Here is a 27402-nt window from a genome sequence, read left to right as displayed (position 1 = left end):
GAAGTCTCAAGTTTCAAGTCTCAACTATCAACTGGTCTCTCCTTGGGATTTGTGTGATATTTCATTAGAAATATGTACCTGGATTCCTTAAGGTACAATTGACTGTGAGAGGCATTCAGTGACCGTTGTCAATCCTTAAATTTGTTAAGTGAAAGCATTTTTATGGCAAGACACGTGTTGTCGGCCTCCTTTCAGAATGTTTACAGGAAAATAACAAAATCACATAAAAAGGGATTTAACTTTTCAGTCACAATCAGAATTACAAACAGCTGTAGAGGTGAGTCATATTAGGATGGTTGACAGTTAGCAGTAAATGTCAGCTATATAAGAGGTCTGCCAATCAGCACTTTGATATGTGACTTTTCAAAGCAACATGAGGCAAATAAGAGTGTTCCGAAGAAGCTAAACAGTAAGTGCCGCAGCTGCATCGCTCACAAAAACCACTAAATTGTTTCACGTGTCGAGGGGAACAGTCTATGAAATAATGACAGCATGTGCGAAACACAACAGTGTGTGTAACAGCGGTCGAAAGTCAAAGCTCACAAACAGGGACAAAGGGACACTTTACAGGAGAGCCGCTAAATGTCACAAAAGTTCAGACTCAAAAATTACCGCAGTACTGAATCTGAACCATTCTGTGACCCAGTTTTAAAAAAAACTGTGCATTGTCAGTTTTACAAAGCCAGAGTTTATGGTAGGGTTGCCATTCGGAAAGTGTTTTTACCCAAGACCAACATACAGAGACATGTAACCTGGTGTAAGAAGCACGAAACCTGTACCTGAGCAATGAGAAAAAAAAAAAGTAATATGGCACGATGAGTCAGCTTTCACCCTGTTTCTTACATTGAAAGGTTCACATCTGCAGAAAGTGAAAGAATGATCTCAATCATTCAAAATGTCTGTGGCCAACTGTTAAACATGGTGGGACATCCATAATGATATGGGCAGACATCTTGTGGGAGTCATTAGGTCTGATGATTGCTCTGTGTAGTCATATAATGGCCAAGGAATATGAGGCCATTTCACAGTGGTGAGAATAGTGTTCCCTCATGATATTCCCATACTCCAGGAAGATAATGGCCCCATATACACTGCTAAATAAATTCAACATTATCCATAGCCTCCTCAATCACCAGATGTAAACATCATTAAAACGTTATTGGAAGTTCTGAAATACAGTGTCAAGCAGATTTCCACCTCCTTCATCCCTCATGGAAGTTTTTCTTTTTGAAGAAAGATGTAGAATCCCATGACACACACTCCAGGACTTGAGTGACACAGCATTCCAAAAAGAACAGAAAGATAGCAAAGGGTGCCCTACTTCTTATTAGGTCTTCAATCCTTGACATTAATACATCGCTAAGTGTTTCTGTTATTTTGTCCAACCCCCGTAGTTGTCCGTATGACCCTGGGTCCAGCCACTCTGAGTGTGCTCTGACTCCTTCCCCGTTACCATCTCACCTTAGGGAAGAGTTGCTCGAACCTCTTTTCCATTGTTGCACAAATAAGTGCACAGGTCAGGAGAATTCTCAGAGAAATATATCGTGACGGGGGTCACACTGAGAATCCATGACAGCTGTGAATGCCTAGTGGAGAATCATTGTTGGTCTATAAGTCAGCGTGTCATTCGTTCCCTAAAATGCCCCATTGATAAGAACAGTATCCAAGGGACTAAACATTTTTCTAATCCAAAGGAAATTTTTATAAACATGCACAGAAGTGGTAAAGTGTTGACAACAGAATGCAAATCGCACACACTGTTTCCCAGCGTTAGAAGTCAGGACAAGAGAATTCCATGCTGTTAAAATGGCGATTGCTTTATCAAAGACCTTAGCCCCAGAGAGCTCATAATTTCCTCAGTCTTTTCTCATCTTGAAAACATCAGGCTTGTTTATTTCAATCACGATGCTCTGAGTTGAGCAGGAAAGACATGAAGGGAAAAAAGGGAAAATTAAAAATAAATGCATTCATGTTTCTTGCAGTAGAATACAAAGCAGACGAGAAGCGCTTGAGTGTGGTTCACTGTTATGAAAGGCTTTTAAAAACAACTCCATTACAGGGATGGGGGCCAGTGTTGATCTTACACTGACCGCATAAGTTGAAATGTCCCTGAGGGAGCACAAATAATGTAAAAAAGAAGGTTTTTAAACATGAGCAAATTCTCTTTGTCAGCAACTGCCCAAACTGCCCAGTATATTCACATATTTGATCATGTCAGCAGGTTTTTAGCGAGAGGTTTAACCCACAACGTCAATGTCCCTCTGTGAACAATAATAAAATTAATCTAATGTAAGTCACCATAATGAATACACGAGAGGCGGAGAACTTCAAACACATACATGCTGCACCGAAAACATCCATTTATCAAGCTTCTAAGATGGATTTATGTCAATGCGGGATTTGTATTTGTTGAATGCTGCATGTTGTTTCTGAACTCTCTCAGTGTGAAACAAATCTACCTTGTCCACATGGGCAGGGTACACTGACATCCTGACCACTGATCTGTGAAGATGTATGTCTTGCAGTGTTCCTCTATAATTAAATTACCTCCGTCTTATTCTGATTGATCTGAGTCTGAATCAGGGTTATGTGTCCATTTTTCACAGCCAGCTGCAGAGGAGGTGAGGAGCTGCTGCCTGCTACCTTCGTGCTGGCTCCACTTTCCAGAAGCTGGGACATGACCTCCGTATAGCCACAGGTAGAAGCTGTTCGCAGCTGCAGAAAGTGAAGAATTGTTCTTGAATACTGTGTTAAAGATTTGGAGCTCAGAGCACTGGCCCACCAGAAGACCTATTTCAATGAGTGAAAATGAGTAAGAGGAACCAAATTTGACCGAGAAGAGGTGTGAAAAAACATATACAACACTGAGATATTATAGCATCATCACACCAGACTCTCTACTATCACACCTGGGTTCAAGGTGATGAGAGAAACATTTTCGAAAGAAGAAACTTGTTGGGAACAGACAGAGATAAAGCAGGGTCTTCAACCTCATGTTCCCTTGCAAAGGTTAAAAAGCATAACTGCAGCCTTGCCTGGTTACTCTGATACAGTGCGTGAAGCCCACTCACCATGGTGACCCCCTCACTGCTGCTCTGATGGACATTTTCCCCAGCAGCTACAAGCTGATGGACACCTGACAGCACATCTGAAAGCCGTTGTGTTTTCACGTGCCAAAGGGTGCTCACATCCACACCTGCAGGAAGGAGAAGACAGTACAAAATTTGTCTTAGGACAAATATGGGGTTTTGTTGATTTTTACACCAAAGACAAACTGTCTTCATTTATTGTTCTCAGTCTTTGCTGCTGAGAAGTGTTTCAGTAATGATTTTATCGTCTCAGAGCTTCAGCACAATTAAACAAAAGCCCACACAGACACATGGGTGTAAATGCTGTCTCATATCTGAGGAATTTCTGTCTTTAGTAAAACATTTATGAAAGTGTGAATTACTTTTTTTTTTAATTATAATCTCATTTTTCCCCTCCAGACTTATTTTACCAGGAACAACTGTAAGAGGAAGATCTGAGTTATTGACACTAAACAAATAGTGTAAATATGTCTGCTCATTTCCATCCTTTCAGTTATTCAGTGTGTGAAGATGTAGTTGTGTTTTCAAAGCAAAATGGTCCTTGGAATTAGCATTTTTTCTGTATAATTATTTTGGGTAATTGTGGTTTGTGGCAGTCATGGACAGAAAGCCCTGGTTCTCTGGATTCACAGCACTTCTTAAATTAGACAGTGAATACAACAGATGAACAGAGTGGATGAGAAGTCACCCCGGCTGATGTCTCATTACGAAATAAGGTGGGCCATCCCTGGGAACAGTGAGCCTGAGCTATCCTGTCAGAGGCAGGAAACTGAGGTAGCTCAGTGCTGCACTGATTTGCAGGACCATGGCAGTACAGTAGCTCACATTGACACATTACACTTTCAACATATTTTCCAAAAGCAAGAAGTGCTGGGACAGGGGGGCTTATTGGTGTGCAGTCATCCATCTCAGGCCCTCCTGCACTACTGCTCATCTCCTGCTGAGCGGGAGGTGAAGTAATGCCTGCGTTCTGTGCTGCTATGTTGTAAATGTGAGTCATAAAAATGACTGACAAGGTAAAATGCTGGGTAGCTATGTGATGTAACTAATGGCCGGACAATGTGATTATTTTTCCTTATTTAGTTCACTGACAGCGAAGCTTCGTAAAAACGCATTATTACAAATGTGGTCTGCCACGCTGAGATTTATCAGACTATTGGCCACACAGTTGTCTGTACTTTCAGCATTTCAACATTATTGAGCACAAAGAATGTTAATTAGGAAGAACTTCACTTTTTTCCCCAAGTGGCTAACCCAGTAAGGATACCCCGTACCCAGCTCTGACTGAAATACATCAGTAAGCAAGTAACTGAACAAATGCAAAAAATAACAAGCAAACTTAAAATTAGTTGTGCAATCTTTGCCATGATATTGAGGTAGGCAGGGGGTATAAATGACACCATTTGCTCAGTTTGCCTATTTCACCCTTCATCACTCGCAACAGCAAGCGGCACAGTTGAGCTGATGTCCCGAGGTGGGACTATGACAGCTGATCAGTCCTCCCTGGTGGCGCTCTGGCACCGCGGCCCGTGGCCCACGTGTCCACTGTTAATAGCTCACGCTTCTGATGTACAAGTGGCCCCCTTGGCCTTGAGAGATTCAAATTAAAGATAAGTGCCTTCACTTTACTCCCTGACAACCTCTGGTTTTGGCAAAATTAGCAAAATGAGTGATGACATGCCTGTTCAAATGTGGTTATTCTCTCAATTTCCACAGTGAGAAGATTCATTTATTGGAGCAGTTCTTCCAACATTTACTCTTACACAACATAATTCAGTCCTCACAAGTATGCATTTCAGTGTTATTTCTTAGCTGTTCATACATGAAAGCAGAAAATCACATTCGTTCTTTTGTTAATTTTCCCATTCTGAGCCTCAAGTTAGTTCACTGCAATATTTCTGCCTTTCTTAAAGTGTCCCATAACACATGCATAGATCAGTAGCAGCATAGTAGTTAATACTATTGCCTTTAAATCCACCAGTTGCTGGTTCAATTCCCCCTCTGGCTGTAGTACCCTTGAGCAAGGTATCAACCCTAAATTGTTCCAGTAAAATCACCCAGCTGTATAAATGGGTGAATACCTAACATTATATGTCACTTTGGAGAAAAGCATCAAGCTTATGTTGGAAAAACACCGGTTTTGAGTCCAGTACATTTTCAGCGTAATTGAGGTTGCAATCTTTAAGTTAGAAGAAAAAGACAGTTTTTACCCTTTTCCTCAAGGTACTTGAGGAGAATGTAGCTGGTCTCAGTTCCTTCCACAGCGTAGTCCAGTGGAACTTTTCCATTGATGTCCTGCAGCCACAAATTGGCCCCAGCCTTCCGTATAGCACAAAATAAAACAGAAAAAAGGTAAACAAGCAGACTTAGTGCAAGAGAGAGCATGCAGTCGCAACTTTCTTCCAGTTTCACACACACTTTCAGAACCGCTTGTCCCATACAGGGTCACGGGGAACCGGAGCCTACCCGGTGACACAGGGCGTAAGGCCGGAGGGGGAAGGGGACACACCCAGAACGGGACGCCAGTCCGCCACAAGGCACCCCAAGCGGGAGTCGAACCCCAGACCCACCGGAGAGCAGGACTGTGGTCCAACCCACTGCGCCACCGCACCCCCCTCTTCCAGTTTCATACATGATTAAATGCTTCCCTACAAAGGGTGATTAAATAGCATTGTGAAGCCTGTGCAATCAAAAACAATAAACTGAAAGGTAGCTGTGCCTATAGACCCAAAAGTTACCAGTTCAAATCTCACCTTCAGCTGTAATACCCTTGAGCAAGGTATTTACCCTGAATTGCTTTAGTAAAATTGACCAGCTGTAAAAATGGGTAAATAACTGCAGGTAGCTTAACACTGGGAGTCGCTTTGGAGAAAAGCATCAGCTAAATGAATAAATGTAACGCCCAATGAGGTGTTATTGAAATAGACACTGAAGGAATTTATGTAAATTTGATATGGGAACCAACAGCAGTCATTGTCAGAAGAGAACAAATTTTGTTGCTTACATTCCAGAAGAAGTATGTCTAAGAAAATAAAAAAAATGTAACCATGTTTGGATCATTCAAACTCAGAGTACAGCAAGGGAAACTAAAACATGATATAACATGATCATGGTAAATACAGATTAACACTCATATTAGAGTACATATTACCTAAAAAAGGGGCAATTACCTGTACAGGAGTAGGACCATTTTCCAAAGCTTATCCCAATTCTTTTGTACATCTAAATATCAACCGCAATGAAGTGTGAACATTTTTAAACATCATATTTACAAATTCTCCTCTCCTTGACTAATAAGACACAACTGAGCACAATTCATCTCAAAATGAATTTGAAAGAGAGAAATAAATGAAAGAACAAGAAGTTAAGTGAGCGCAATTCTAAAAGGACATTCTTCAGTTTCAGAAGAAAGAATAGCATATTTAATTCTTTACTTGGGAATCTGACTCTTAATTGCGACTACAAACAGCATATGTAATAATCGTTCAGTTTTTATTGAGTGTGAGTTGGATGAAATTCCGTACTAATATTAAGAATGCTTTCTCAAATTATGTTACTGCTCTGGAGTTGTATTTTTAGCGCTGCAGGTTTTCTCTGAGCAGCATTTTTATTTCTGCTATGTGTCCTATCCTTATTCTGGGGCTTATTCCAACCCAGTGTGGGGAGATTCCAGCTTGTTTCAAGAACTTTAAAAAAGGCCTCTGCACTTAATTCCCCAGACTCTGGGAGCTAAAAAAAAAATCTCTAGCACAGTTCTTCTTCTATTTTGTATGCTGAAAACTCTGATAGTCCAAGGCATTAAAGACACCTTTATGGATTTAACCTATATCTTCTTCATTGTCTAAAGTAGACAATGTCTGCAAAGCCGCAGCCCCTTTTACTGCTGTAAAGTGTAGTTCCATGCATTTACTATTTCATGTGATAGGCTGTAAACTTCAGACCAGCTCTTCAGACCCCACCCTCCTGTTCAAAATGCCCAGTGAGTTGTACAGGAGTTTTGCAATCACAGGCAGTTACTCAACCCATCCATAAAAGGATATTACAATGGAAGCTCCACTGCAATCTCTTTTTGTATTGGAATCGTGTTTACTTCAGAAGGGGTACTTTACCCACTGGCCAATAGAGACTCATGAACAAACTGGTTGAAAATGGCTCAGAAAGCTTTTGCAGAAGTGATAAAGGGTTAGGCTGGATGACATTAAAAACATATTTACATACATACATAAATTTTGTTGGTAATTATACTGTAAAGGAAGGAGTGTCAGACTCTTGGTAAAAGTCCTTAGAATGAGAACATTTTTGAATAATTTATTTTGCAAATTAGCACAGAACTTTATTAAAATGAATATTCAAACATCCAAGGAGCCAACACCCCCCCCCCCCACTCCAGCCCCCAGGGTGCTGCACTGACAAGAGCATTGCTGAATGCAGGGAAATATTTGGGGATATTTACAAAACTTGCAACATCTTTTGCATGCTTTAAATATGGAAGAAGGGCTCGCTCAATTCTGAGCGCTGGTGGAGCCCAGGATTATGGAAATGAATTCAGAGGAAAGTGTTAGTGAGGTTTATTAAAGCTGGTGGCATTTGGAGGAGATTATGCTCAGCACTGTTTCCTGAAATCCTTGTAAATGCTGCTTTCTATTACTACAGACCTGCATGTCTCAGAAGGATAATTTAAATACTGTTGAAACAAGAAACATCTAAACACCATTTGCTGAGGTAACAAAATGTGCAGCCTACAACCTCACATATTTCACACTTTCAATTTTCAAAAGACACTGTTTATTAGATTTATTATTTTAAACACATAGTTGTGGGCTGCAATCTGTGTGCCAACAGCGTGATTTCCATTTACATGACGTACAGAATAGCCTTGGTCCTGTGACTTCTCATAGACCTAATGCAAAATGTCACAAAGACAGTGAATGGCATTTCAGGTCAGTCACATCAGCAGCCAACCACATGAGTTTTGAGTGTGGTCCTTTGTTTATCTGTTTCACTTTTTTTAGTTACAAAAGAAGTGTTTAACCAAAAGTTACTCAAGCAACACAAGAGGAATGAAATGAGATCAATTTATATTTTAAAAAGTTCCTCATTTTCAAATTCATTGTACTAACTTAAAGTCACACACCTTGTAGCTTAAACATTCTCTTATATATATTTGATATATTTGATCAATGTCAGTGGAACACAGCAATTAAGACTTTTTTGGTAATACTTTTTAAGAATGTTTACAGAATATGTCATCTCTTTTGAACTTGACTGCATAAGGTAAACAGGAAATATGCTGGCATTGCACCTTTATGATTATTTATATTTGTGCAAATGTAGGCTAATTACAATATCCCAGTGTATGAATTTTATGTTCAAAAAGAAATTGTTGATTATTTCTCTAACACTACACAGCATATTATCCGAAATAAGATTACAGCAGGGGCAGGGCATGCACTACAGGGGATAGGACTGCTTTATTAGATTCGAAAGGACCAGGTTTGAATCCCACCCCATGCTGTAATATCCTTGAGCAAAGTACTTGAACCTGAAATGCTCCAGTATAAATTGTCTAGCTAGGTAAATGTACATACAAATGTTGCTTTGGAAAAGACATCAGCTAAAATAAATTTAAACACCATAAAAACAGAATATTCTCCACAGTTTGTAGGAAGTCTTTGGTGGTGTATATTTTCCTTCCTTTCGACTGTTTTTGAAACATATAGCATGGCTTAATCTGAAATGGTATCTGAAGAACCACTTTCAGGTATGACTAGACCAGTTGTTCCTCCGAGGGCTTGTTTATAGATTCAGTCATTGTGGATGGCGTATCCCAGACCTCAAGAAACATGCTGACAGAAAGAAATAAGGAAGGACTGAAACGTTCAGGTCTTGCAAGCCATGAGGCAGCAGCTGCTTATCATCTTTAACCAATGAAAACAACTGAATGAAAAGCCATTTATGAGTACATGCATAGTACAATTATTAAAAAAAAGAACATTTACTAGGAAGGTGATCAGGAGTTGTCGATTCTCTTTTAAAGTTTTATGCAGCTACTCATGCAATGAACGTTGGCTCATATGGTGAAAGAAACAAAGTAGCTGCACATAATAATCATATTGCATGTTACATATCCATGTCCTCTGTGGAAAGATATTTATATAACAGCTCCCAGTAGTTTTACACGGTAGGGAAACTGGATTCACATAAGGAATTCCGCCATTATAAAAGTGTTCCCCCAAGTAAAATCTTACATACATCTGGAAATATGCCTAAGAATAACCTGTTACCAGCATAGGTTAAGTAAAGTACTTACTCGGTATGAATATTTCACATGTGAGGTGAGAGTTTCATCCATTTTAATTTGTCACCTGAAGTTAAAATGAAAGAATGAAAACTGAGCTCTAAGAGGTTGAAGTTGTTTCAGGAACTTTGTTTCATGTTTAAATGTTACATATTTTACCCCCCATAGGAGAATGTATTTAGTGACTGTTTTATCACAGGTAAAATGAATTGGTCACAAGAGGACTGATTTGAAATTGTAAAATGTTAAATCTGGGAAATCCATGGGTCTAGAATCGAGGTGCGAATGTTCTTCCAAAGGGTGATCCAAGGTCGTGGTCGAAGAGGCGAGGAGATGGTCAAAGTCGAGGGAAACAGGACTTGGGAACAAGGAGTTCGGCAAGGGAACAAAGCAGGGAGTCGCAAGGCAAAGCAGAACTTTGAGAAGGCAAGGGGATGGTTTTCTCTGAGTTTCTGCGACATGGGAGTGGTGGATTGGCACCCTTTATACCCTGCCCTGCTGATTATGGCCAGGTGCTGGCATCTGGGGTGTGGTCGTGGGCATGACACTGACAATGCGAAGAATCATATGACAACTGAAATTCAATGGCTCCATTCTCTTCAAAATAGGAAAAATGATGCTCAACTAAAATGATCATCATCAGGGATGACCAGCACTATTTCTATCTTTAAGCATGACAATCTTGTAAAGAAATACACATGCAGATACACAGACACACACACACACACACACACACACACACACACACACACACACACACACACACATTCTCATGAGAGTAAACAAAAGAAAAGTTCGAGCTGAGAATGAGCGCTCCATTTATTTCAGAGCTTCAAAGAGAGACATCAGAGGAAGCCAGAAGGCTCTTACAAATTGAAACTTGAGTGGGAGCGGTTATTAAACTGCACTACAGAAACCATAACAGCAAGAAACTGTGATGCATGCATCAAATCACATTAAAAAATAATTAAGACAGCCATGGAGGTAAAATCTGGTCTTTGACTGCCTCTTGGACTGCATTTCATCACATGGCTTCATGAATGATGAAAGTGCCGCCAGCGAGTAGCTATTAAACAATGACAGTTTGGCTTCCCATCCTCCAGGGAGACCCTCTCTGTCAGCACACAAACTCACTTTCAGGTAAACAAAGTGCAACAGCGGAGATGACCACAAGTCATACGCTGGTGAAACAGTAATGGGTTTGGCAGGAAAACAAGGCTTCACTAATTTAGAAAATTACCAATGCGTTGAGGATTTTTCTTTTCATTGAGCTATACAAATATCAGTGTGTCATTTTAAACATAAAAACTGGGAAAAGTTCATATTTACTATGATTGACTGGTACCCTCTTCAGCTTGTACGCTGTCTCACCCTATGCATCTCGGTTAGTTATAGATCTTAATGACAGTGGCATTAGATTTTTATGCAGTTTATACAAGAATCATGTTTTCTGTCACTGCCTATAATGAAAATTTTCTTAAAGTGTAACAGGTCATTACCTTCTGTCAAATTACTTGTATTTTAATTTCCTTATAAATGCAACTGGCTTTGAAAACAATCAGTCATGCTCAGATAAGTCAATATGATTAATGCCAGCGACTAAATCTGGAAGATATTTCTCAACTTTCAAAGTCAAACGGGTTTCAGTGTCTGGTTGCTTTACTTTGCAGTTTTATGTAATTTAAGCAAAAAAAAATTAAGTTTCTAAGCAGAAATGGTGCCTTTTCTGCTGTCTATATGTAAAAATCAGGTATTCAGCAACCATCCCCTGCTGAGGTATATAGTAATGTTCACCACAGCAGAATGTGTTCAATAGAAATTTGAAAACAATTTTACTCTAAAGCCCCTTGTGGGGATACACCCAGTTTGACGTGATATCTATTGTTTAAATATGATATGCAAGTGTCTGCCAAGTTGGCTCAGCTAATGGATTTAGGATAGTAGTCTAAAGACAATAAATATAGTTCAAAAAATTATGCAGGCCAAGACTGAAGAAATGGATTTTAAAATATTCGTATGAGGGCATGTCAGGGGTGGCAGCATTGCTGTGCTTTAGCCGCAGTGTAACTAGTACACTGGAGTGAGTGAGTGGGTGGAGCTTCCCGTCCTTCACACTGAGCCTTCACTTGCTGAAGGAATATAAAAGCTCACTCAGTCCCGAAAAATGGGCAATAAATTATTTTCATGCCCAGATTGTGGTTTATATGAGAGAAATACGCTTCACGAGCCTTAGCTTTGCTTTTCATTGGTCCAAAAAAGGACGGATAGCGAGTCCAAATTGACTGCCTTGTCCTAGATATGTGGCATAGCTGCTAACTTGCTCCAAGCTTCTTTTGAAGGTGGGATTGATCCCATTACGGTGGAAAAGCCCATCTCTCATTGAAATGGATGCAACAGAAAAGCAGTTGAATGTTTTGCCTTCCTGCACATAGCAGCAGGGCACAAGATGCCCCATGTTGCTCCTGCTGTGTGTACTGGAATGCGCAAAGCAGTGTGTTCCTGTGCATGGCAGTGTAACGCTGAGTGCTCTGTTCTGACCGTGTGGCGGCAGACTGGTGTGTTCCCACAGGCACCATTATCCCTCTGAAAGCAGCACACGGCCCATCTGACACCAGCAACAATCACTGCATCTCACTGGCGCTGAGCTGTCAGCCCACAGATTGGCACAGGCGCAAGAACTCTCCTTACTCCCACACAAAGAGCCGACGGCAGACACTGTGGGCACATGCTGGATTTGTGTCACTGGTACACACACACATACACACACTGACCTACTGATGATCGCTGCACCCTACTTTAGATCAATGTTTTTGCATGCACACCCACACACACAGATCTACTGAGAAGTATGGTACCCACATACCGCCTGCAAACACACGTAACAGTATAAACAACAGAACCCGGCACTCAGTACTCTGTCACTGGCATACACACGGCACTACACAACTGAACACACTATGGAAATGATGTGCTGCTGGAGAACATGCAGGGGTGAGCCAACAGCACAAAATCAACGTATGATTCACAGAGTGGTCCTCTGTTCAAGAGAGGTAACTGCACCTCATTCGCTTACAGCTCGTCCTACAGATGCCACAGATACTGCGATGGCAAGGCATTCTTTGAAGGAGGATTGCTAAAAAATATACTCATACTTAAAAAAGTAAGAAAAGGCGAGATTAAACAACTGAAAGCACCTTCACCTTAATACCCTTTCTAGCAGAGAAGGAAAGCACTCACATTAACTGAGAAACTATTTGCCCTTAGCACCAATGTCAGTATTATCTTACACTTCTGACCTCATCTTCCCTATGTCTAAATTACAAAAGGCGAGGGTGCTACTGAATTATTCTCCTAAGAGGGTTGTGCTGCTTCGTGTCGCAGGCAGTCAAGGCAGAAACCTTGTCTTTACGTGCTCTTGATCCATAGGATCTCATGCTTTTCGTCTGCAGAGTGGCGCATATTGAACTATGCTTAATCTGTCTCAGATCGGCTCATTCCTATAAGTAGTGGAGGAACTGATCGAGGGAATGACATGATAGTGATGGGACTGCTTGTTAAAGCCGGAGGTTCCACCAGAAGAAAAAGTTACAGGAATAATGCTACTGAAACTTCTCAGCTTTGACAAAGTCTACCACTGAAGCAGCACCCTACTTTTTGTCATCAAAGCACAACCCCACTTCCCTGCATCTCTCAAGCTATATGACAACCGGCACAGGGCGATGCTGGAACGGCATTACTTAATTTTGAATAAAGCTCACTACCAGATGTCTCCTGCGGAGAAGAATCAGGGAAGTGGATGTGTAGTTTTGCATTCCAGTTTACCTACAATGCACTTTCCTTTCAACACACTCGATGTGAGCTTGGCATCTCTGCGTAGTAAACCAGTCAGAACGTTGGGGTTCGACAGGGAGACTCACCACCAACAGTAGCAGTACAGTTTCCGGGCTGTCGCAGGCACAGGCCACATGCAATGCCGTCCACAGCTCCTCATCTTGCCTGTCCACATTGAGTCCCATGTTGATGAGCAGCTCAGAGACCACACTATTATCATGGCGAGCACACTGCAGTGAGAGTGGGGAAGGGAGGTTATATTAGGCACTGCAGACCCAGGTAACATCAACGCAAAAATAATGCAATGATAAAAGGCTGACACTAGCAGGGGGCAAACTGCTTATTAACTTCCCTATTAACCTTAGTTCTGACACTGGCATGGATTTTGTATAATAATGAGCACGATTTAACCCTATTATATGCCAATTAGTTTGCTGTAATAGTACGTGCTGTTATAATGTGAAATGCTAGCACTAACTGAACTGCTTTGGTTAAAATAAGTGAGAGAAAATATAAAACAATTTTACCTTTTAAGATTTATAGCCTTTTATTGTAAATTTGTAGTCATTTTATGCATTATTGTATTAATAAAATTGATTATTTTCTGTTTACTCATTTGGAAAGGAAGAGTTCATTATAAATTACAACCAGCTCTATATTGAGTTCTCTGGAACACCATAAGCAATTAGTAAAAGAAATATATAAAAAAGTCAATAGCTTTTTGTTCTCTTGATGTTGTCTTGATCAACGGTCACATAGCCAGACTGGAGTGTTAGTTCTATGCAGCAGTGTTCATATCACTAGTGTAAAGTCTTATTTCTGTGGAGCAGTGATCAGATCCCTTGAGTCACATGTTAGTGGTTTGGAACAGTGAAAAGATCACTAGTGTGGAGTCTTAGTGGTGTGGAAGAGCAAATCAGGTCACTAGTGTGAAGTGTTAGTTGTCTGAAATAGTGAATTAGGTCACAAGTAAAGTGTAACTACTGCTTAGACACGGTCAGATCACTGGTCTAGCGGTGCTGTAAGAGGGGAACCTCTTGGACTCCGTAGGGTATAATTCGCTACAAGTGTGCAAACGGGGAAGACAGTGTAAAATCCTTACCAGATGCAGCAAGGAGCCTCCGGAGGGAATGGCAGTATTGAGGTCAGCTCCGTCCTTCAGCAGCCGCAGGACTGCAACATCAAAGGGGACATTAAATGGCCATCTCCATATGGAGGGAAAACGCCCAGCAGCCCCAAATCATTCCATTAAGGAGTTGTAATTATGGGGGCCTCATGCACAACATGCTCCGTCAAAAACGGCAGCAGTCTGTGACCCAGTCACTGCCACATCCTCTTCCAAACCCCTGATAATTCTTTTTGTTAATTACTTTTTCAGTTAGGTGGGTGTTTTTTTTCCCCGTCAAGAGATAAGGAGCTGCAGCGGCAGCACAAAGTATGGTTAAGCTGTGCTTGCAGGAAGGTGAAGATGTGGTTAGGGCTTCTTGAGATAACTGCTCCTTACTGCTCAACTACGTGCTCATTAAGTACTTCCCTCCAAGTCTCAGCTGACCCACATCTTCAGTATGGCAGTGGGGGGGGATAAAAACTACAAAACATTTTAGCAACTGGTACAGCTTAATCTTACAAAGGGGATAAAAATTAAAAACTGTAACCTCAAGATTAGGTTTCTTGACAGAAGAAACAGTACCAGATCAAAGGGAAACACTCAGAATGGATGTGATGGTTGGACTAATCATAAGCGCACAAGCTTTTAACATAACAGTGTAGATCAGATCTAGATCTAGAGTGCAGATGTTCTATAGGAGCTATCGGCATATCAGTTTCTGAAGAGACAGAGTTGTGATGTGGCTAATCAGAAATCGGATGTTCCCAATATTAAATCTAATAGGAATGATTAAACTGTTGCACAAATCAAAAGGTCTCAGTAGAAGACTAGATTTGAAGCTTGAAAATATAACTGATGGTGCTACATATAGTTAAATGCTAACATTACTATTATTGTTCTTTCTGTTATAAAGACTTAGGAAAAGTTCTCAGATGATCATAACAAGCCAGAATGTTGAAAGTGAAGCCCCAAGTCTGTGTCCAAGGCAGTAGTTTTTATTTTTTTTCAGTTCTGGTATACACCAAGAAACAGGATTACAGACAGAAATACCTTTTGTCTTGACACCATGAAAAACTGTACATTAAAAACATGTATCAGTAGGTTTTTACAGTAGGCAAAGGGAAGATAAAACCTGTTGACTCTGCCTTGTAATGAGACAACTGAAGCTCCTTCAGCTGAAGATCTCTTACCAGAATTTTATCAGTAGTGATTAGGTTCAGTATATTGAGATGATGTTCGTGCCTCACAATATTAGTTTAAAATACATCAATTTTTCACACTAAGAAACATAACAGGAAAAACAGGGGGGATTAGGTATGAGACCAATTTTGTACAATCACTGTATATGCAGGGCAGTTACAGACTGAGAAGGTTTACATATCATTGTGAGACAATTAGAAAAGGAGAGATGAGATACACGGAGGGAGAAATTTCAGGCCATTCCAAAACTCCAAAGTCACTTGTCATGTCACTACAATGAACAATTTCACACAACAACTTGCAGCTTCATTAACAGCATGATAAAAAAGGTTGCTGCTAGGTTTCAGTTAATGATGTCAACCTTTCACATAGTTCATATTTTGCCACACAAAACCAATGCAAATCCAAGGGATTTTTTCACTTGTCTAACAAATGAAAATCTGGCAAGATATCTGAACTAAGATGAAGCTCAAATGGATTACCTATGAACAACTTAAAAAGGAATCTCAAATTCAGGAGCGCAAGTAAGGACTCCTCTATTTATTGGGCCACTAAACATTGAACAAAACATACTGGATTTATTAGTGCAAATGACAGAATTGGAAATCATCTTACAATTAATTAAAAGCAGTGAAAAGCACAAAAACCAGCACATGATCTAGTGCACATCACACTCAACAAAGTTTTAAGCAGAACATGACAATGTTCTGTACCTACATATAAAAAAAAACAGAACAGCCATGATGAAAGCTTCATTCAGAGACAGCAGATTTTACTGTTTCAGGTTAGAGACCGTCTAAATCTGAAAATCTTAGCCTGAAAATAAAAGTAAAAATCTGAACAGACTTTAGTCACTTTAAGAATGGTACTATAGCCGCTCCTCCATGGGCAGCCCCACATAGTCAACCGAACTGCATCACTAATAGGCCACGCCCTCTTAGTGTGGCTTCTTGGATTTTTATACAGCCCTGTCCCTTGAGGAATCAACACACTATGCACTATTACACTATTACTGGGATTAGCATTAACTGCCATGGCAATGGGAGCATTTGCAAAAATTCTCGCTGACTTTACACTTGCAAGTAAAGGATCCTAACTCTGACACCAATGCAGCACCCCCAGCACATGAAGAAAGACAAACCCTAGTCTGTCACACTGGAGGCTTTGACCTGAACGACATCACCAACGGGTCAACTGCTATTAACAAGGCTGCTCGTAATAGATGCTGATTCATTAAAAAAAAAAAAAAACAGCTACCGTACAAGAAGATGAAATTGTCGTCAAAACACACATAATACAATTTTGTCAAGCACAGAACTAAAAGGTGTGGTAAAAATAGCTAAGAATGTGATGTGCTTTATGAAAAACTACTGCAGTTTGCAATATTTAATCATACACATTCTAATATATTAGTCTTAGTTGGTGTAAAAATTAAAGACTTTCAGGAAGAGAAAGAAAATAGAGGCAGAGGAGAAATATTAGGGAGACAAATCCTCTGTGGTGTTCTTACTTATGGAGGCAAACATTCAACTTATGTAGCCCTGAAACTTGAAGTCCTGCACTGAGTCCATGAAGTATATTATATTTCAGTGAGAACCTATGAAAATCAGCAGCTGTTAAGGACCTGCAGCTACAGATCAGTAAAGTCAAATCGAGACCAGCTGGCACTCAGATCATGTAAAGGCTTGGAACCAAGCATGATGGACCCCATTCAAAACATGCTGCAGGCAGTACCGCTGTGTTTCTGTTGGAAGCTGCCAGCAGGATTAGTGTAATCGGTGACTTCATTGGTTTAATGCTGTGATCGGCCACCAGAAAAGTTTTCTAAAGAAAATCGCAGATGACTGTAATCTACTTCCCTCAGGGAAAACACATCAAAAATGCTCTAGGTAACAACAATACATCTAGTAGGCTGGTCAGTCCAACTCAATGGAAGGCTGTAAAAATCCACCTGGATTTCTTGTTTTTTTCTGCATTTCTCTGATCAATTTATTTACTAAATTAGTAAGGACTCCAGAATCTGTTCCACTTCGCAAAAACAACCTCAGCACACTGTATCACTTTGGTTTGCCTATGATTATATAAATGAGAGTGCAACACATATTGTATATAGTATAGCAGTGCGTTACATATCATATCATGATACTTCACTAGATATTGCTTTATCTGTGACTTTAGGAAGTTGTTAATTCATTAAGGTGATGGTAGGGACATGACCATGGTCTTATTACTGAGCCAGCCCAGTTAGGTTGACCACTTAATTTTATTTACTCTGCTTGCCTGCATGAGTTTAACCTGCATATTATTCTCTTGAATTTACTTTATTTTTACACTCTTAACCATTAACCAAGTGTATGCTTAATTAAGAAACTAATAACGTGAAATGTTAAAGTGTCCATTGTTAGTTGATTGAAATTAATTGACAGATCAGCAAGTCAACAGCTTTTTAAATGCTACACGCAACAAATTAATAGATGACAACAGATGACATTTCCCAAGTGTGACTTTCGTGTTTAACATTAGTGCCAGTCTCCATTCTGATTAAAAACTGCATTAGAGATGCCATTTAGCAGGTAATGGGTCTTGCGTCATTTCCAGCAAAGATGAAATATGTTCATAAACACTGAAAAACCATCTTCATGATATACAGGTTGGGCCAGCTTATGTCAGCAAGATGACCTTTCATTAATGAGCAGACTGTCTGTGTTCACCTGACTCAGAGGAAAGCCTTAATCATTTACATAATCTGACAGCACCACAAGAACGTGTACCATATCTGCCCTTAATGGGCCTCATCGGCCTAATGGAGCCAGACCACTGGCATTAGGAAAAAAATGAAGAACCCCAGTTAAAATTCCCACTTTAGAAATGCAATGCATACAGTAATTTTAAATGGTCTGGATCACTGATGACTTTCTCAAAATAAATACATTTTCATACAGTCAATATTACTTAGTTTGATGAAACCATATGTATCTTTATCATTTCCATATGACATGCACAAACTACTGTAAAATACAGTGGAAATAATGTTTCTGTCTGAAAATGAAGTTCACGCAGCACAAAATCAAATAATGTGCTTGGAGTACTGTTTTGATTACACATAGCCTAAAAGGCAATACACAAAAGAAAGTGGAGTTTGTGTGGAGTTTGCATGTTCTCCCCGCGTCTGCGTGAGTTTGTACAGATGGGTGACCCAGTGTAAGCAGTGTATCTAGCAATGTAAGTCACCTTGGATGAATGAAGTTTGAGCTGATAGCTGAACACTAGATAAGGTTCATTGAAAGTCTCATTGGAGAAAAGTGTCTGCTAAAGGAAGTAACAAACCAAGTAACGTAAAGTCTCATAAATGAGATGATACTTCCAGGAAACGCTCTAAATTATGTTACAATCCTTTAATAACATAACCCAGTAAGAAACTATTTTTGATATACTAATCAACTTCTGTTTTTTTTAATTAATTTTCCTTTTGCAATATAACCCAAAATATGATGGAAAAACTAATTAAAATATGCAAAAATTTGAGAATCTGGGACAGCTTCTGTATTTTTTTTCTTTTTTTCACCCATTTCCATTGAGTGGCATAGTATTTTTAAAATGGAGATCATTAAGTGCAAGAATGGACTTCACTTAGATACGTTGACATGACCTCCTGCTTCAGTACCCTTGAACAAGGTACTTACCCTGATCTGTTGCAGTAAAAATCACCCAATTGTGTAAATGAGTAAATAATTGTAGGTAAATCAGCACTGTAGGGCACTTTAGAGAAAAGCATCAGCTAAATGAATACATGTAAATGTAGAAAGAACAGAAAGTGCACCCATTTTGCTAACTTCTCAGTCAGGCTCCACCTGCTTCACCTTCTTACATAAACAAAAATTGACCACTACAGACTGATGATGGAAACTCACAATCCATTATCACTCCTATGGGATTTTATGGGAAACAGAGCATTGCAGTAAAATTACTTGAGAAAAAAAATCCTAATGTGTTACAGTTTTCAGATCTCAGCGTTTATGAACCGCTAGGGCAACCAAAGCATTTTTAGGAGGCACTTTACAGCAATGCATTCCATAGTAGTTCATAGTTTGTTTCTTAACGATTTTAAAAACACACAGCAGAAAGAACTAAACTATTGGCAGCCAATATAAACATTTAAAGTAAGATGTATTTCAGCTCCCATCCTGGGTGTGTCCCCTCCCCCTCCGGCCTTACGCCCTGTGTTACCGGGTAGGCTCCGGTTCCCCGCGACCCCGTATGGGACGAGCGGTTCAGAAGATGTGTGCGTGTGTGTATTTCAGCTTCATCATTTATAATTTTCTGCTTAAAGTAAAAATAATATTTTACATTTACACAAAAGTTGTGCAGATTTTAGCCTACCTAATGAATATAGAATGCACAGAAATTCAGCTTTATGAGATAATCTCAGATCCCTCATGGACTTTAAAGACACAAGTAGAATTTGCCGAATACTAGTGTGGAATACTCCAGAATGAGTTAAAAGGTGGTTGGCACCACTATTTTTTATGCAGTTTTCCGCACTTTACAAGGTACAATGCTGTATAATGTAAATTATTACCTACATATTATCTATGATGACATGAAGCACCTACTAACAGCCAGATAGATAGATAGATAGATAGATAGATAGATAGACCTAATGGTAGCTTTTCCTTTGCAGTTCCTTTGATGTACAAACTGCTGAGATCACTTTTAATGTCTTTATATTGAGTAGAGCATATCAGTTTTGTCCTACACAGTAGGCATCAAGATTTCAGGGGCTGGTTTCAAGTCTGCCATGCTGGGAATCGATCCACAGATGACTACCTTTCAGACCAGCCTCCTGTTGATTCAAAATGCTGGTCTTTTTTCTTTACAAAAAAGGCTTTCTACACAAATATTGATGTCAGGATGGGAAATCTGACTGCTGAACACAGGAGGTGAAATCCTTGGCTCCCTTCAGAGGGCAAATCTTTGAAGGGTATTTGTCAGGTCACTTTTATCCCAGTCTCGGAAAGATGCCCGAGAAAGGAAATGTACATTTTGTTTTACAAGGTGAAGGAATGATTTCAAAGTGTGTTTCCTGCTGGGTTGTGTCAAAAAAGAAAATAAGTAATACTTCAGACGGGATCTGAAAATTCAGGCTGGAAAGAAGCATGGCAAAATAATCTCTTGATTTTCTTGACGTTACTGCCTGGGTTTCAGTATGCTGTTTAGGCTTTCTGTTAATCTGTCAACCCTAGTTACTGAGTGTCGCAGCCATGAAGCATAAAAAGACAAAGAAACACCATTTTCTGACATTCAGCTCTCGCAGAGAATCATGCCTGACCATTTTCATTGCATCATTGTCACTGGAGATCACAACTAGCAGGTCTTGGCAATGATCCGTTATTAGAAAAGCTCAAAGAGACAGTAATCTAGAATTATTCTTGTCTTTCACAGCCATACTTGGTGGGTACATTATTATTATTATTACTATTACTATTATTATTATTATTGCTTCAGCATTGACCATGAAATCTAGTTTCATTTAAGGATACTGAATATTGTAAATGTCTCACCTGTGACTTAATGGTAACTTTCAGGTATGATCATAACGATAATGGCTTATGTTATTCCTTTATTTCTGGAAGAAATCTATGACTTCATCAAAACTCACAAAGGTGTTTTGAGAATACGTCATCATAGGACTACCACAGATATCCATGCTGCGGTCTTGGTACGCAGGAGGACTGCAGACCCGCGTGTTTCAAACACATTGAGCACGCCATTGGGCTGGACTCCATTCAGGCTGAACGTATGATGCTAATTAGAACATATCAGCCATGACAGAAAATGGCCTATACTAGACAGCGCTTCTCATTGTGTCCAACGAGCAATTACCGCTGTGTAAAATCTCTGCTTCCTTCCTAGCCAAATTTTGACAGGAACCTAATGAGCGAACCAGCTGGTTCCGAAGACCGCGAGGAGAGCAGTGGCAGCCAGACTGAGTCACACAGTGACCTACAATGGCTGCTCGGAGCTTTGACACAGATTCGCAGAGGCAGCTGTGGAGACAGCCACGTACGTGGGCGTAAAGAAGAGAAGCCGAAGCGGCATCCCCTGTCTTGGAGGGCTGTAATGAGGCCTTCATGAACAAACACATTACGCTCCTTGTCTGCTCTTTTGTAGGGATCACAGCTACCCCAGAGTTGTAACCTTCCCCTTCCATTTGTTAAATTAATCTGACCTTAACATGTCATTTTGCGTTCCCTTTTATAATATCATCCGTCACCATGACCTGTAAGTCATTTTTAGCTCTTCTGAGTAACTTTCATCTTTTGTCATGTCACCTTTGCATTGCTCTATTTTGGCAATGCTCTTTCATAACATCAAAACACAATATTTTATGTGCTCTTTCAAAGTACATGCTCACTGCTCAGATCTACTGGCCACACAGCATCTCAGAATAAAAGTACTGTTTCATCCAGCATGAGCATAAAACTGAAAAGGAGCGCACACAAATTTATGAAACGGTACATCCAAAATGACCGAAGCCATTATGAGGGAGCAATAACTCACCTTCTTTATGATCATGGTGCACAATGGCATCCTGGAGAATGTCGCAAGCGTGAAAACGGATCTTTGGCACCTTCTTCTTTTCAGACTGGCCTTGGTATATTGCAGGTGAGGACTTCTCGCGTTCATAGTAAGCCCGGACCTGGTCGCTGCGCAGTCGCTTCACTAGGCGCTGGCGCTGGCTTGGGGACAGGGACTCCAGCAGACACTGGTCTATTTCCATGGCGTTGGAGCGGAAGACGTTACATAGCTGAAAACCACCTGACCCCCCCCCCACAAAAAAAAAAAAAAAAAAAAAAAACAAAGAGAGAGAGAAATTCAAAGAGAAATTGTGTTATTCACATGTGGGAGAAGGACAAACACCATTACCTGTTACTCAACCAAAATCAAGGAGCCAACTCTCTGTCTTTGATTAGGGCCTAATTCTAAAACTGAATTTTCTTCTAATATGTGCTTGTGTGTTTTTCATGGAACACCTAAGAAACACCTATTTCTGTACATCTGACAAATTGCTTATATTTAAACTACTGGTTGCAGCAGCAAAGCAAATACTCAAATGGACTGGAAGGGACAATTTTTAAAAGAATACTGAGTCAAAATATCTCAGTGTCTCACTAGTTACCTTTGACAAAATATAAATGTTTGACAAAAACTGTTTTTAAAGCAAATATTTATTTGTTTAAAACTTATTTATGTGTATATCGGTTACATACTATGATATGCTAACATTTTCCTGCCATTTATTCTTAAAATATGCATGGTGCATATTTTTTTCATTTTCAGAAAAACTGCTGGTCAGACTGATTGATGACAAAGAACACAAACCCGTGACTAATAACTTCTAGACTAGACAAACACATCCAAGCTATCAAAAGAAACACGTTTTTTTTTTTTTTTTCTCAGAATAACATTCTTCATTGTAAGAGGGCCATTGATACCGGTTTTATTGTGTAAAACACAGTAACACCATTCACAACAATACTATGTTGACTTTTTATTTGTTGGTACAGCTTTTCATGACAGATGATAACGCGACTAAAAATAAACATGCCAATACACCACTCGTGCACACATCACCTTCTAAAAATAATACGCTGGAGCAAAAGCGGCTGCAGTTTGTGACTGAAAGACGAACTAATTGAGTCCACGTGGAGTGTGAAGGGGAGAGTACACACTTGAGAAGTATCCTAGCAGTAGAAATGGCTGTGATGCAGGAGTCATATTCCCAGGCTTGGGGACTCGACGAACAAGGCCTTTGAAGTACCTTTTTCCACAGAGCTAATAAAGGAGAAAACTGTAGCTCTTTTGCTAATGCTGCTATAGAGATGAAAAGTGGCATAATTATTCTGTTCTCGAGGGTGACCTTTTGCAAGCGGATTGCGCCCTGCGTTTCCGCTACCGACGCTGGCAGAACACTTGTGTTGGAATTCATCATCTTTGAAGTGGAATGCCCGAGGCATGCAGTGTGGAACACTGACTTCTAAAATGTGTTACATAATTAAATTGAGGTTTAATTTGTAGTACCACCTCGGAGGCACTACAGATAGATCCCTTAACCCTTCAGTTCACTTTTCATTAGCCGAAGAGTGCAGTCTTTATATTTATTTAGGTTCTTAAGGAACAGCCCTGTCTCGGCGACTTCTTGACCATTCAAGAAAACCGAGCGACCATAAATTAAAGTACAAGCCTACACGGCCTACAAAAAATGCCAGTCGTTCTGGGATCGGCTTCAGACCACTGCGACCCTGACCGGGAGAAGCATTTAACAAAAAAAAGCATAAGAGTGGGTGTATAATAAAGTGGTTTACTGTATTTCAGCAGTTCTCTTTTGTGATTCTGCAACACTTGGAGAGGGTCAAATTTCATCTGAAACTTTTACATGAGCAAAACAAATTTAGACTACGTAATCACTGCTTTCCCAGAAGGCAATTCGTTGCCTTCCAGTGCTCGTTTTACGGTTTCTTTGTCTGTCCTTCTCGATGTGACCTCATTGCACCAGCAGGAAACTGGACAGCTGCCTGCGCCGTTGTCAAGCTTCTCTACGGCTGGGGTGTAAGACGGGACGTGTGCCAGAGCTCCGCTGTGGAAAATTGGGGCATCTGCCACCGTGGCGTTATCTCTGCCAGCCACAGAGCGCACAGCACACTGAGCTCTGCACACAGATCCTCGGATTAGAGCACCGGCCACGTCAGGCAGAGCTCGCATACTTTGGCTGCACGGACTATGTACACGGTGATTAGTGACAGCCAATGAGAGAAACTCGCTGGCAGCCTGTTGGGGTTCTCCGGCTCCACCGTACCAGATTGTGACAGTCTTCTTCACCCTGCTTCACTGGATGACAAAACGATCTGTGCCCAAGATCACAACAGTTTTTCAGAGGGGTTTCCCATCAGCTGCTCAAGTCTGAGTGTCTTCAGTCACAGATGTGGCATCACCTGACTTTGCATTCGGTGGTTCTTAAGTATATATAAGAGGTCCTCAACTATACATAAGAAAAACATTAAATTAACGCCATGTTCAGAATTATAAACATTTTAAAATTCTATATATACTAGTGACAATGAGGAGATAATGGCAGTGCTTTCATTCATTTTGGAAATACACTTTAAAAAATAAAAAATTTTGTACAACATTATATAAAACACTTTATAAAATATGCCATATACATTTTTTTTCAATATATATGCTCATACTGCCTAATGTTTAACTGAAGTATGGTGGCTCTCCCATAATTCCAGCTGTACCCCTTTCACCCGCCTCTGTCCTAGTTTTTAGTGATTAGGCTGCCAGTTTTCTCCCCCTGGTGACTCAGCACCATTGTAGCGATAAGCCTCACCAAAGATGAAAGGAACGAGAACCCAGTAAACTGCACAGAAGTGGGCTGCTCGGAAATGTAAGCCACACTCAATTACAGCAAAATCACACCAGCACTCAGCTGCACGCACTCATGCATTCCATTCAGTCTTGAAATACAGAGGAAATATTTAAAGCCTGAAGAAAATCACCCAAATGGATCATCTTGAATCTCTGAGTCTCTCTTGAGTCTTTCAAAGCGCCCTTGTGCCCTCTAAGGATATTAAAGACCTATTGAGAAACAGCTTGTCAGCACGTTGCAGCTGCACAGATATATTTGATATAAACAAGGAAACTAAATTGCGTACAATGAAATAGCAGTGTTGCACAAGAGATTCACACCCTTTAAAGCCTTCAGGTGATCATGAGGCCCCAGGCCAAATCACTTCTTCATAGTAGCCCTTTATATGTAAAAAGAAATAAGTCTGGGGTAAAAAAAAATAGCACTCCGTAAACCATAATTCACCCTCCAACAGTATGGTAGTCTGAAAACCTTCAGAGGATCTTTCAAAAGAAAGTTTTTATGTAGACAAATAATAACATCTCAACGGCGATCATGTTATAATAACAAAAGCTGCTGAGTTTCAGGATCAGTGTCACAATCCGTGAAAGCACTGAACCAAAAATATGACAGCAGACCTAATTCACTCTAACGTGATTGAATTAATTGTTATAATTCATGACATTCACTGATATTTGAGACATGAGATAATTAACTAAAACAGGTTTATGATTCAAAAAGTAATCCCAGCACTGAATTTTAGCTAGGTACAATGAAGGAAAATACTGTGACCTAAAAACAGGGCAAGGAGAAAAAATAACAGAGAAGATTTATTCTTCCAGTATAAATCTTAAACTCAATCTGCCCCCTAGGAAGATTGCGGGTAACGAAGACAAAGCCGTAGGAAACTCGATCCCTACACCTCAAGGTAAACCATGTGTAACAAAGGTAAATATGATACAGACTGTTTCCAAATCATGGCCAAGGCTCTTGCCCTTTGGGAACAAATTCAAAATACAGCAAGTAAAATCTACATACAGTAATTGTCACTTTTACCTTTAAATTGACTTAGCCTCAGCCAAGTGTGAATACACAAATATTTATATTCAACAGCCCCATTCTCACATCTGGGATGATCTACGGTGTGTGCAGTGGGAGGGCAAAGCTGGATGGAGTGTAATCGACTCAGACTCATACCCTCCACAACATGCTCAGCATCAGCAGCAATCACAGCAGAGCAGAAAGCTCTGGCAAAGCCTCAGTCTTATTTACCCTGATTATTCCCAAGGGAGAAGCGGAAGCTACACTTTGAAACACATTACGTGTATCCCACGTTCTAATGTCAACTCAACATGAATGATTTTTGGATGGAGAGAGCGATAGTTATATAAATATACTTCACACCTGTCATTTGAAATGGGACAATGCTCTCGATATGAAAATTACAGGTGTATTTAAATAAAACCACATTTAACACACACTCCATCCCCTCTGTCCTAGTTTCTCCCTTCGCTCAAGGTCTGTCCTTGAGCCTTGAGGACTCAGCTTTAACTATGAAATTGGCCACGGCCGGTCGGACGCAGCCTGCCCAGCACAGCTCCAGAAGCACCGCGGGTACGGCCAGCACACGGCACAGCGAGCCAAACGCAGGCAGACCCAGGTGCGAGCGTCCCAGCAGTCCCAGCAGAACCAGCAGAACCAGCTGAACACAGGCACCCCGAGGCAGCCGGGCGAGGCGGAAGCGCATCCTGCCCAAGGCACAGAGTCCATTAAGTCTATGGCTCCATAAATGGGAGTGATGGTGACCTTAAAACACAGCCTCGCCAATTCTTAATTGTACTTTCCTCTTCGCTTTCTACCTGCATGGATGGGAATTCTTCTCCTGCTGTTACTCCTTACCGGCATGGTCTCGTTAACTGTCACATGTGTGTCATGTGTCAAAGCGGGGGCGGGGGGTGCGCGGAAAGGCGCGCGCCATCCACGCGCCCACTGACACACTGCCAGTGCGACGGAGGCTCGACACCGTGGCTTTCTCACACCTGGTCCATCCTGTGCGGACGTCCGCAAGGAGAGTGGCACCTGACCTGTCGCGAGTGGCCCGCCCTGAGCCACGCGCATCCACTCCAGCCCAGCCAGGTGCGCTCCCCGCCCCAGGAACACACCGCCTGCTGCCGTTTCACGGGAAAGAAGAGATGCACGAGTCGAGACAGAGAGTGCACGCAGATGGACACACAACACAAGGAGGAAGAAAAAGAAAAGAAAAGAAAAGAAAAGAAAAGGTTCTAATTTTTACTCACAACAACTCATGTAGTGATAATGATGGGGCATGATTTTCCTGCCTCCGTGCACGAGCAGCTACAGGTTTCGGCGTTGTCTCAGCGCGCCGCCGCCGTAAACGCTGCAATTCATAATTCAGTGCCTCGCGCGAGATGTTTGCTTTCGCTCCACGTGCATTATTCACCGC

General features: G+C 40.7%; 1 protein-coding gene across 1 annotated transcript in view; it reads right to left on the bottom strand.

Moving 5' to 3' along the window:
- The window catches only part of LOC108920009 (unconventional myosin-XVI-like), an 86695-nt gene extending 59609 nt beyond the window's left edge, over window positions 1-27086 (bottom strand). The window contains 7 exon segments of the mRNA XM_029258151.1: window positions 2548-2715; window positions 3072-3196; window positions 5300-5408; window positions 13305-13448; window positions 14321-14391; window positions 22088-22345; window positions 26978-27086. Coding sequence (XP_029113984.1) covers window positions 2548-2715; window positions 3072-3196; window positions 5300-5408; window positions 13305-13448; window positions 14321-14391; window positions 22088-22345; window positions 26978-27056 — 954 coding nt within the window. The 5' untranslated portion in view covers window positions 27057-27086.
- Between the last annotated feature and the right edge of the window lie 316 nt (window positions 27087-27402).

The sequence above is a fragment of the Scleropages formosus genome, chromosome 14 (genome assembly GCF_900964775.1).
Source record: "Scleropages formosus chromosome 14, fSclFor1.1, whole genome shotgun sequence".
In the NCBI taxonomy this organism is placed as follows: domain Eukaryota; kingdom Metazoa; phylum Chordata; class Actinopteri; order Osteoglossiformes; family Osteoglossidae; genus Scleropages; species Scleropages formosus.
This window is presented reverse-complemented; position numbering and strand designations above follow the sequence as displayed.